Source organism: Muscardinus avellanarius (genome assembly GCF_963383645.1).
Source record: "Muscardinus avellanarius genome assembly, chromosome: 9".
In the NCBI taxonomy this organism is placed as follows: domain Eukaryota; kingdom Metazoa; phylum Chordata; class Mammalia; order Rodentia; family Gliridae; genus Muscardinus; species Muscardinus avellanarius.
Window position 1 is genome coordinate 109786655 of NC_137795.1, and position 13187 is coordinate 109799841.

The following is a 13187-nucleotide window of genomic DNA, read 5'->3' on the forward strand; positions in this document are numbered from 1 at the left end:
AAAAAATACCAATCATTTCAAATGGAAGAAAGATTCCGGTGGAAAAAGCAAGATGGCTTAGAGCAGTGACTTTTTTCTTGTGGGTGGAGCCCAGGGGCATTCTATCTCCAAGCCACACCTCCACCCCTATTTTTATTCTTTATTTTGAAACAGGGTCTCACCAAGTTGCAAAGGGACTATGTAGCTGAGGCTGTCCTTGAAAAGTGATCCACCATGCCCGGCTCCTCCCTCTTCTTTTAAAGCCACCAGTCTGCAATTACAGCCCTGCATTTGAGATGGGGAGGGAAGGGGGTGGAGCTTCCCAGGGGCCTAGAGCTTGCAGTATTCTGTGCTTTAAGAGTCAGGGCCCTGTCTGTTCATGGAATGATCTTTCAGGGGCAGAGCAAAAGCTCAGCTTAAAAACAAAATGGTACAAAAAGCATCTGCTCCCCAGCTGCCCACCTGGCTAGGTCCACAGCCAGCTTTTGAATCCTGTGAAGGTTTGGTTCCTGTGGGCCCTACCGCCCCTCATTCTGGTGAACACACATGGCTTCCGGGCTGGCCTGGCCAACCCCCAGGGTTCTGTCCTTGCCCAAAGCCCAGGAGCAGTAACCCCCCCCCCCAAAAAAAAAAAGAGACAGTATTATCTCACTAACAGAAAAAAGAACAGATAGAGTAGGAGAACAAATATTTGTGGTAGATTTTACATCATCTTCATTCCTACTGAAGCTTCTTATTTCACAGAAACGTACCCTATGGTCCTTTACATGCAAGTTCTCAGCTACCCAGACAATCTTCACTTTCCTTTTCCTGGCAGAACTGGGAAAAGGGCTCCAAGACTTCACACATGCCAAGTGAGCATTCTATCCCAAGCCAATTCCCATCCCTTTGCTCATACTTCCGTGGTGCTACCTTCTGGTTTCTTTTTTTTTTTTTTTTTTTTTTTGGTGGTACTGGGGTTCCTGGAAACCCTTCTACCTCCGGGCTACACTCCCAGACCTATTTTATACTTTTTTAAATTTGGAAACAGGGTGTCAAGCCAGCGCGGCTGGCTTCGAACCTGCACGATCCTCCTGTCTCCGCCTCCCAAGCGCGGGGATTACAAGCGTGCGCCACCACGCCTTCCTTCTGGTTTCTGAGCCACAGACACCAAGACTCAGCCAAGCCCTCTACCTCCCCAATCCCCGCAGCACCTAGGGTCAGTGTTGTGCTGCTTTGCTTCTCTTACTTAGCACTTCAACTCTTCAACAATTTCTCATGTTTTGAGACTCTTACCCCATCTGATGGGGCTCTGTTATCGATTCATTTTTTTCCTACTGAACAGGTTTACTTTTAATTTTTAAGTCACATGGTTCCATCTATGGTAGCGTGTCTAAAGTTGTGGCAGATGTGTGTTATAGTCTTCGATGCCTATTTGCTTCAAATATGAATAGGAACTGGTCCTTTCTCATGTCATAAGATACACAAAACTGGCCAAAATGCATGGAATAACTTTCTCCACGTGAGACACCATGTAGTACATGACTGTGGTCTGGGAAGAAAGAAACATGTGAAGCAAACCCTGTCGTACTCCATCTCCAGACATCCTGCAGAACGGTGCCAACAAGAGCGCCGCTGCACAAGTTTCACGGAATTAGAAGACACATCACGTTCAGAGAGGCTAAGGAAGCTGCAACCCGTGGGCCCGCGTCCTGCAAGAAGACGAAATGAACAGCAAGAGCTCCAGGGGCTGAGCCTAACGCAGCGATAGAAAACTGAGTTCAATCCTCAGCATGCCGACAAAAGCGAGAGAAAGATTAGATAGAGCAAGAGCTCCAGGAATCTGCACAAAATTCACCTAAAGAATTTGGCTGACCACCAAGCTGCACATCTACAAGGCAGACCAAGAACCCCAACCAGGGAAACGAACATCCACTGAGGATTCCTAAGCTGAACAATTAACAAGAGTTCACACAAGACTCATGAAACACAACCACAAAGTGGAGACCCTGGTGACAGAACATAAAATACAGTGAAATCCTGAATAGCCACAGCTTAAGTACAGGGAACACTATTGTTAGAATACAGTTACCAAAGCTGGGCATGGCAGGGTACGCCTGTAATCCCAGTACTTGGAAGGCTGAGAAAGGAGGATTGCAGGTTCAAGGCCAGCCTCAGCTACTTGGTGAGGCCCCATGCAACTTAGTGAGACCCTGTTTCAAAATAAAGAATGGAAAATAGGGCTGGGGGTGTAGCTCAGGGGTAGAATGCCCTGGGTTCAATCCCCAGTGTCGCCAAAAAAAAAAAAAAAAAGGATAGCAACTGCCAAGGGTAGTCTGGTGGTCAAAACCATTTTTGTAGTACTGTTGAAACATCATTTGCCATTTGCACCTTAATCCATTCACAATTCTATGGCCATTTTCTTCCAGAGGCTACATGAGCTCTCACATCACTGCACTGAACATTATAAAATGTTCCCAGTTTTGATTTCTAAAATGGTATATATTCACTAGTCACAATCCTCACAGACTGAACTTACTCAGATGTTGAAGAGTATTAAGGTTCTGAGACAAAAGATCCTGGAATGTCCACCCAAGATCGTAAGTATTCTCTAGGCCTACCCAGGAAGGTGAAAAAAGGCAGCCCAAACAGATCCAGCTGATCCATACAAAATTTCCCCCACCAACAAAAACTGAGCTGAGGAAATTCATGTCTCCTCACTACAGTGTAACCCCGCCCGGTATTTCTCAATCAACGGGACGGCACTGTTCCATACCTTCTAGAATGGTATCCATGGTAGAAAAGGAGCCACATACCGTTAGACAGACATGAATTTAAATTCTAGCTCTACACTAATTAGCTGTTTGATAGTACATTAGTTGTCTGGTCTTTGGTTATTTATAAAAAGGATTTCATTGTTGGATGGGTTAAAAAAAATCCAAGAAGTTCTGAGCATGAGCCCTTAAACCTTAACTTTTTCTAAAACAAATGCCAATTTTAGATAAGAAAAGCTGTTACATTAAGGGACTAGTTAGGCTAATGAAACTTACACTTCCATTTTGAAAATAATCTTAGATGTGCTTAGATCATAAAAGAATTCCATTATCAAATTACAGACAGACATGGTGGTGCTCACCTGTAACCCCAGTAGTTGAAAAGCTGAGACAGGAGGATCACAGGTTCACGGAGCCATAGTAACTTAGCGAGATTCCCCTCCCCAATGTAATGCGACCCTGTTTCAAAATAAATAATAAAAAATAGGGCTGGAGCTGGGAGTGGTGGCGCACACTTGTAATCCCAACATTTGAGAGGCTGAGATAGGATCGCGGTTCGTGGACAGCATTAGCTACTTAGTGAGGCCCTCTGCAACTTACTGAGACCCTGTTTCAAAATAAGAATAAAAAATAGGGCTGGTGCCAGGTGTGGTGGCGCACGCTTGTAATCCCCATGTTTGGAAGGCTGAGACAGGAGGACTGCACACGTTCGAAGCCAGTCTCAGCTACTTAGTGAGGCTCTCAACAACTTAGTGAGACCCTGTTTCCAAATAAAATATTAAATAGGTCTGGGAGTATAGCAATCCTCTGGATTCCACCAAAAAAAAAAAAAAAAAAAAAAAAAGGGCTGGTGATGTACCTCAGAGATAGAATGCCCCTGGGCTCAATCTCCACTAGCAAAAAAAAAAAAAAAAAAAAAAAAAAAGTAAATATAAAATTACAAAGAAATTAGAATATAAAAATGTGAAGAAAAGAAACCTTGTTTTTCTAGGAACATATAACTCCATTTTAAAACTCAGCTTTAAACTGGCTTGGTAGTGCATGTTTGTAATTCCTGTACTTGCGAGGCTGATTCAGGAGGAACGAGGGTTCACAGTCAGGCTCAGCTACTTAGTGAGACCCTCTGCAACTTTGTGAGACCCTGTTTCAAAGTAAAGAATAAAGAAATAGGGCTGAGACCAGGCGTGGTGGCACACAGCATTTGGCAGCCTGAGACGGGAGGATCATGGTTTGTGAATAGCCTCAGCTATTACTTAGTGAGGCCCTTTGCAACTCAGCAAGACCCTGTTTCAAATTAAAGAATAAAAAAATAGGGCTGGGGGTGTAGTAAAAAAATGGGGGACGGGGCTGGGGATGTAGCTTGGCGGTAGAATGCCCCTGGGTTTAATCTGCAATACTGCCAAAAAAAAAAAAAAACTTTAATTTTCATCTTATTTGAGTCAATATTCTGTGAGCAACACTTTAAAATACTAAATTAACTGTACTAGTTTCTATTTTGAATAGAGTACACACAATTTTCACTATGATTCCTAACACACAAAAATACTTGTATTAACTTAGAAAAGAAATATTAGCAACATTATCAGCTAGGAAATGCCAGAGAATACATGCTGACCCACTCCCTATTCTGACATTTTGGGCAACTAATGACATAAGATAGTAGAGTTTGAAGGGCAAGGAGGTAAGAGATAGAGAGCACTCAGAAGTCCAAGATGATTGCCAACCAAGAGGCTGTGGAGCACACAGCAGGATGTCTGCCCTACAGCTGCATGTGTGTCCTCATTCCAGGGACCATGTTGCTCTATTCAAATATACAAGTTTTATTTAACACTGAGTTCTTACAAAGAAAAAAGAAAAAAAAAAAACCCTTAGTTCAATAGCTCAAACACTCATTGAGACAGGCCCACATTTACACACCTTTAATAACCAAGCCCACAGTTAGCATGTAAGAGACTTTCCCAGTAAGTATCTAAACTGAAACGCTTCCAACCAAGCATTACATTCTCACATTATTTAAATATACCAAATATAGTCAGGCGTAGTGGTTCACACTTATAATGCCAGCATTTGGGAAGCCGAGACAGGAGGATCACAGGTTCATGGCCAGCCTCAGAAACAGTGAGGCCCTCGCAACTTAGTGCCACCCTGTTTCCAAATAAAAGAATACAATAGGGCTGGGGGTGCAGCTCAGAGGTGGAATGTCCCTGGGTCCCATCCTAAGTACCAATTAAATATATTAAATACGACATTTATCCCATTCTGCTATAAGGACTGAGTTTATATAGAGGACTGAGGAGACTGGATGTGTGGCGGACCAGGATGGACAAATGAACTTTGACTAAGGAATCTAGGTGTTCTCAACTTTTGTAATAAATAGACAAAATGAGTGAACCAAACCTGAGGCCTTCCTATAATAATAGAAATTGTTTTTAAATAAAAGGCATTCATTTGTGTATTTTATTTTTTCAAGATAATGGTAAGATAATTAGTACAATTTAAAAGCACAATTTTATGCAGGAGTTAATTTCCTGAGGTAACACTTAAGAGCAATATTTAACATAGTTAAATATTGTCATATACATGTAACAGCAAATATTTGATTAATTATTAAGTAGGGAGCTCTGTGTTACTACTCAAATAAAATAAAAATGACACGTGCTGTGTTAGCCCCTCTAACATAGGCCTGCTTACCTTAATACTGACACAGTATGGATGGTAACACTGACCACACTGAGAACAGGCCAGCAACCTCCCTTCTGCGCCTTGGCCAAAACTGCCACAAACCACACACATATCCTGAAATTAAGAACACATGAACCTAGTTTAATCTTAGATCAAGCTAGAAATATGTAAATTTTATTTTAAAAATACTTTAAGAGCCGGGCGTGGTGCTGCAACCTTGTCATCCCAGCATTCGAGAAGCTGAGACAGGAGGATCGCAGTTTGCGGACGGCCTCAGCTACTTAGTGCGGTCCTTTGCAACTTGGTGAGGCCCTGTTTCAAAATAAACAATAAAAAACAGGGCCGGGGATGTAGCTGGGAAGTAAAATGCCCCTGGGTTTCGTCCCTGGTACCGCAAAAAAAAAAAAAAAAAAAAAAAAAAATACTTTCATATTGTTCTACAACCAAATTACATGGTATCTTTGTGTATGGGATAAAGTAGAAATGGGCAAGGAAGAAATCAAAAGTTGAAAATTAAGTTCAAACCTGATGCAAAGTGAACTTGTCACTACTAGAAAACAATACAACTGTATTGTGCATAGAGTTTTCTTCTTCGTCCTTATTTGATAAAATATCTGCAGTAGATACCTATAAAGAACAAAATACACAAAGTATGAAGTTTTATTTTTCACTGCATTATAATTAACTGGAAACCTTCAAACATTCATATCTAGAATAGAACTTTTGCCAATGTCTACACTAACAAATCCAAGTTACGTAATCAATTCAAAGATACCACCATAAAAGTAAGTGTCATCACTGTTTTACTCACTAACTGTAACCTGGGTGTCAAGTCTTACATATAAGAATATGAGAAAATAAAATCTGTCGTCTTTAGTAATGTTTGGTTACACAAAAATTCTAATCAAGAAATATAAAATTATAATATTACTATGCATATAACACATGGACCAACTTCAGTAAAACTTAAGAACAAGACATGCAATGACAGTAAGATATACCATAGTTTCCAAAGACCATGCATGCCTTCATCATCTTGCACTCCATTAAGACGTATGGCTACAATGCACCAGTAAAAAAATTTTGTAAAGCTTTTATTAATTTTGTGCATATTATATGTTGAACCGATAATATTTTGGATATATCAAATTATACACATGAAAACTATGTTAATCCTAACTTTATAAGGCTATTAGAAATTTTTTTTTTTTTTTTTTTTGGTGGTACTGGGGTTCCTGGAAGCCCTTCTACCTCCGGGCTACACTCCCAGACCTATTTTATATTTTTTGAAACAGGGTCTCTTACGCCAGCGCGGCTGGCTTCGAACCTGCGCGATCCTCCTGTCTCCGCCTCCCAAGCGCGGGGATTACAAGTGTGTGCCACCACGCCTGGCTTAGAAAATTTTAAATTGCATTCACAGTTCCCATTATATTTCTATTGGTTATCACTGCTTTAGAAGTATTATTTGAATAATTTGTCAAAATTTCAGTATTAGCCAAATGTTTATCAACCACAGATGTTTGTTCATTTCTGGAGTTCATTATATTTCACACCAAATCAACTTGGAACCTACTGCCTTGTTAATAACTTTCAGAGCGCTTATCATGAAAAAAAGCTCTGAATTAGATGGTATAATAAGAGACCAGGGAGGTTAATGCTGAAATCATAAAATATAATCCTTTTCTGTTACAAAGCTTAAACCCAGCTTAGCAATATAGAGCTGAAATACAGTAGGTCAAGGTCAAAACATAAAGAGAATGATTTTTTTGAAGAATAACTGAACGAGGAATAAACAGAAGAAATACATTACTGTAAATTTTTAAACATAAGTACTTTTTTAAAAAGTAAAATATATATGCCGGGCGTGGTGGCGCACGCTTGTAATTCCTGCGCTTGGGAGGCGGCGACAGGAGGATCACGCTTGTTCTAAGCCAGCCGCGCTGGCTTAAGAGACCCTGTTTCCAAAAATAAAAAAGTATAAAATAGGTCTGGGAGTGTAGCCCAGAGGTAAAAGGGCTTCCAGGAACCCCAGTACTACCAAAAAAAAAAAAAAAAAAGTAAAATATTCTTAAAAATATTTTTTAAATAAGTAAAATTTTAAATATAAGTACAGCTAGGGGAATCTGTGAGCAAGGTGAATATCCACCACTGGGGAATGATTAGAAGCATAGCAGACCTAAACTGTGAAATCAGAATTTTAAGAACAGGGCCAGACACTCTAACCCCAGTACCTGGGAGGTTGAGGCAGGAAGATCCTACTTCGAGACCACCAGGAACAACTTAGAAAACACCCTGTCTCAAAATGATATAAATAAATGGAGATAGAGAATGAGAAGGGAACTGGTATGGTTCAATAGTAGTGTGCCCCTAGGTTCTCCAAAAGTGCATGTGCGCGCGCGCGCGCGCGCACACACACACACACACACACGGCAGAAATTTGTATGTGCTTCCATGGGGGGAAAAAATCACTAATATAGATTGCTAATTGAAAAAACAAATTGTAGAACAATAGTAAGGTAAAGCACCATGGTATAAAAACAAGAAAGACATATGTAGCCTACTGTTACATTTTCCAAGAAAAAAAATAGAAGAATGTTGGCAATTTCACAGTAAGTAACTGACATGTGAAAACACCAAACCAGTAACAGGGGAAAAAAAGGTAACAATGGTAAACTTTGATCTGCCTATAATGCATTTGATATCTTTAAGAGATAATATGGTCATATACTTGACCTCAAGTTCAGCATTTCACAATTTTAGGAATCATCCAAGATGATTCCCAACAACAACTTAAAGAGCATCACAACTCAGATTTGTGATCCTCCTGCTGCATCCTCCCGAACTGCTGGGACTCCAGGCTTTTACCATGGAGCCCAGCTTCAAGGTTTCCTTAATAGCAATTATTCACAGAAAAATTCAGTATCACCTAATGCAATGGCCTACTGTTTTCATTTTAATATTTATTTCTAGACTGCTAGAAGAATAAATCTCAAAGGTAAAGAAGGCCATATGAGCTCTTGGGGAAAGATAAGGTCAAAGAGGATATTTGTATGACTTATGGAAAGAACTTGCTACAAATGAGATTATCATTATTACTGAACAGTGACTCTAGAAAATATATATAAAGCGAACCTCACCCCAGGTAATACAAGAGCTCCAATCCCACTTTTTAGTTTGGACCTGCCTCTGCCGCCTCGTCCTGACAGTCCCGTACCTCGAGGTCTCCGTTTTCCTGGAAATCCTGACCCACGGCCCTACATAACAGATATGGTTAAAGTCAATATTCGCTAAAAAGCCTAGAGCATTTTGAAATGCAAACGTCAGAGAGATAAATCATTTTTTTAAAATGTTACACACAAATACTTGCTTCTCTTTTTTTCTGATTAGATAGAAACCAGCCTTATTATTTGTATCTGTAGATATGTATTTTACAACATAAAAATATAATCATAAATGTTTATAATCTTAGAACCAAATGTAGTATATGTCACTGTAAATATAAAGTATAATCCGGAACTCCTTTGAAATACTTCATTAGTCCAAATTCATAGCCTTATTACAAAATTATATTTAAAATAGAACACAAAAGAAAACTTATCTTCTCTACCCAATAAAGCACTTTAACTTTTCAGACAATTTTTTTTTTGGTAGTGCTGAGGACTGAGCTATACTTCTAACCCTATTTTTCATTCTTTATTTTGAAACAGGGACTAAGTTGTGGAGGGCCTCACTCAGTAGCTGAGACTGGCCATGAACCTGAGATCCTCCTGTCTCGGCTTCCCAAGTACTGGGATCACAAGCGTGCAACACCATGTCGGTTTACTTTTTTAAATTAAGGTTTTCCCTTTAAATGTATCCAACTATAAGCCAGGCACGGTGGCATAGGCTTGCAATCTTAGTTCTTGGGACACTGAAGACAAGTAAGATTGCAGGTTCGAAGCCAGCCTCCACAACTTGATGAGGCCCTCCCCAACCGAGTGAGGTCCTGTTTCCAAATAAGAAATAAAATCAGGCTGCAGGTTTAGTTCGGAGGTAGAATGCCTCTGGGTTCAAACCCAGGTGCCACAAGAAAAATATAAAATAAAAAAAATAAAATGAATCCAACTATTTAAGTCACTTGGAAGACCAGGACACTCATTCACCAATGACATGGAAACAGCTCTATGATTCTGAGGTTAGCATGATGAACTCTACAATTCTGTATTTCTACTTCATTAATACAGAGTAGATTACTAATGGAGTTTTTCCTTTTGTTCTTTTCCAAGCAACAAAGTATTATGGTATCAAGAATGAGCAACTCCCTCACTTTTAGCCCGTGTTATACAAGGATTTCTCCACAGAAGCACTGTTACAAAAGAAATGAATCATAAAAAGAAGTACTAAAAATTTATATTTTAAAAACTGCTGCTGAAGTCCCTCATAGTCTAAATCTTTAAATGCAAGCATTTTTTCTTTACACTAAAATTTTAAGATTAAGTGGCTCTGAAAGACAAATCTAAAAAAGAAGAGTTCAATTCATAACATCTAATATGATAAAACTAGAAAGAAATTATACAGAATGTAAATGCAATTTTATTTACCACTTTGATGCTCCAAATGGCACTTCCAGGAAGCTGCCTGGGTTTAAAAATTTCCCGACCTTCTGAAATATCTGGGGACCAGGAAGGTGGGCTCACTGTATTATGGGTGCTCCAAGCCCCCTAGGATATGGCAGGTGAGAGAATAGATGTATAAAACTTAGCAACATAAAAGATCAAAGCCAGCAACTAAGGAATTTTAGAACAGCAAAAACAAATGCAAACGTATGGAAATTTAGGACAAATTGCTTCAACATAGGAAAAATAAACTTTCACTTACAGTGACTTTATACTTAAATTCTACATTTATAATTTACATTAAATATTTTATTATAGCCAGGCACAGTGGCCCATGCTTATAATCCCAGTATTTGGGAGGCTGAGACACGAGGATCACAGACTTGCAACCAGCCTTAGATACTTAGTGAAACCCTCCACAACTTAGTGAGTCCCTGTTTCAAAATAAAGAATAAAAGCCGGGCATGGTGGCACACACTTATAATCCCAGCATTTGGGAGGCTGAGACTAAGTATCCTGGTTCACAGGCACCCTCAGCTACTTAATGAGGCCCTTTGCAAATCAGTGAGGCCCTGTTTCAAAAATAAAGAATGCCCCTGAGTTCCATCCCCAGTACCACAAAACAAAAAAATAAAAAATAAAAACTAAGGCTAGGGTTGTAGCTCACTGGTAGAATACCCCTGGGTTCCATCCCTAGCACTGTAAAAAATCTGCTAAAAGCATCACTATAATAACACACTAATATTAAAACTCAAGGATGACATGATAATGTCAACTCCTGAAATACAGTAACAGTACCACAAAAGTACTCTAAAAGCACTATAACAAACTAGTTGGGGACCGCTTTCTTCTAACATGGGTAAAAAAGAAGAAATGAATAACATCAAAAACTGTTATATACTTCTGTAATCCCAGCAATTGGGAGGCTGAGACAGGAGGATTGCAGGTTCTCAGCCAGCCTCTGCTACTTAGTGAGACCCTGTTTCAAAAATAAAAGATAGGGCTCGGGATGTAGCTTGGAGGTAGAATGCTCCTGAGTTCCAAACCCTGTATGGCATGCCACCCCCCCCTCCACACACACACACAAACTTGTTATGTAAGCTGGGTTTGGTGGTGCACACCTGTAATCTCAGTAATTGGGAGGCTGAGACAGGAGGATCACAGGTTCAAGGACAGACTCAGCCAAGTCTCACTCATCAACCTAGTGAGACCTTGTTTCCAAATAAGAAAATCAGGCTAAAGGTATAGCTTGAAGGTAGAATGTCTCTGGGTTCAAACCCCAGTACTGCCTTCTCCACAAAAATCTGTTATGTTCTACTGAGATAAACAACCTAGTATGCTCTACAGGAAATAATATGTCATTAACATACTTAGGATAAAACTGAGGCATTTCACTGACAAGTAACCACATTCACTAATTCTAAAGATGCTAAAGAGCATAAAGAAAAATGTTTACTCATGAAGGTAAACATTTAAAGTCTAAATCTTTAAAAAAAAAAACAAAAGTCAAACTACAATCTATTTTGAATTAGGTAATTCAATGATACATGCTATTATTTTACCAATCAAATGATCAAAATGGTTTACAATACTTACCAAATTTCTACATTGTTATAAAACTAATAAATGAGAGAACTATTAACCCCATAGAAACACCACAGGAATTAACCAGAAATAAGTGCTTGGCTACTCCACTATTCCACTTAGGGTAGGAGCTAGCTAATGAAATAATATTACAGGGGGGTGGGGAACACTGACCTTTTTTTCATTCTTTGGCAGTACTGGGGATGGACCCCTGGCTACCCTGGCTCCCTTGCCATCCTTCAGACACGCAGAGCTCCTCCAGGGAGGGCCCACAGACTTAGACCCCATGGCCACTTCAACTCCCAGCCCTTTTTTGGAAAATGGCTAGCTTCTTCCCAGCCCTCTGGTAGGCCTTTTCACATCAGAAGGACTTCCCTTAAACTGCAAAGGACTCTCTATCTATCTCCCTTACCACACCTCCAGGGTCTTCCCACTGTATCACCAACTAGAGTGTTTTGTTGTTGATAACTTTTTGCGCGCGCGCGCGCGCGCGCGTGTGTGTGTGTGTGTGTGTGTGTGTGTGTGTTACTGAGGATAGAACCCAGAGTCTTTCTACCTCCAGGCTAGACTCCCAGACCTATTTTATATTTTATTTGGAAATAGGGTCTCACTCAGTTGCTGAGAGCCTCACTCAGAGCTGAGGCTGGCTTTGAACCTGTGCGACCCTCCTGTCTCGGCCTCCCAAGCGCTGGGATTACAAGCGTACGCCACCACGCCCGACTGTTTGTAACTTTTTTATTGGCAGAGAAAGTAAAAGTAGGAAACTGGCTTTTCTTTCTTCTGAGGACACTGAGTTAGTGCAGGTCTTAATTTCCATTTGGTAGATCTTTTAATGGTATATTAGTAGATGGTTCTTAAAACACAACATAAAGAGTCATATTCTAAGATAAAAATAATAAAAATTTTCTGGTGATTATGCATTATTCATCATAATTTAAAAGTTAGCTTTGATGCCAAAAAGTGTATCAAGTTTCAAAGAGCATTTACATTTCATATAACACAGATGCACTAAATGAAGTGCTTTAGATCAAGACTGTTTGGATGCCATTTCAGGGCTAATTAGGGAGCCACTCGACTGCTATGAGGAATTCATATAATAAAAGCCTGGGTAATTACATTATGAATTTTAATAAGTACGTTATAAGACATCAGAAGACAGATTATGTGCAATTTTATGGAACTGAAGAAAATTATTATATATAGATATTTTGACAAAGAAAAAACTGCCTAATATATTTTTTAAGACCTTAAGACTGATACAGAGTTGTAATTACCAACTTCCAGTTATATATCATCCCTCAAAACGCATCTTTGATGAGAAGGAAGCTATATAAAGCATTCAGAACAGGTCAGCTGCCCTGCAATGCACATGCTTCCTACTGCCTCCTGCTGTGCCCTGCTGCAGCACGCATGGCTCCTTGACACTCCACTGTAACATGGTGAGAGGGGGCTAGGCTCTTTTTGTTCTCTATTCACGTTAAATACTCTATTCATCAGCTATACAACACTTCTCTCTCTCCTGAGTACCTATTATCATTTGCTTGCATGTATAACATAAGCTAATTCACCAGTGAAGACTGTCCTGCGCTATCAA

The 13187-nt window shown here is 39.8% G+C and overlaps 1 protein-coding gene across 1 annotated transcript in view; it reads right to left on the bottom strand.

The window, feature by feature from the left end:
• The window catches only part of KMT2C (lysine methyltransferase 2C), a gene marked incomplete at both ends in the record, with an annotated part of 244663 nt that overhangs the window by 86711 nt on the left and 144765 nt on the right, over nt 1-13187 (bottom strand). The window contains 4 exons of the mRNA XM_080701295.1: nt 5424-5528; nt 5940-6041; nt 8552-8668; nt 9995-10114. Of these exons, the coding sequence (XP_080557421.1) occupies nt 5424-5528; nt 5940-6041; nt 8552-8668; nt 9995-10114 (444 nt within the window). The remainder of the gene's footprint in view (nt 1-5423; nt 5529-5939; nt 6042-8551; nt 8669-9994; nt 10115-13187) is intronic.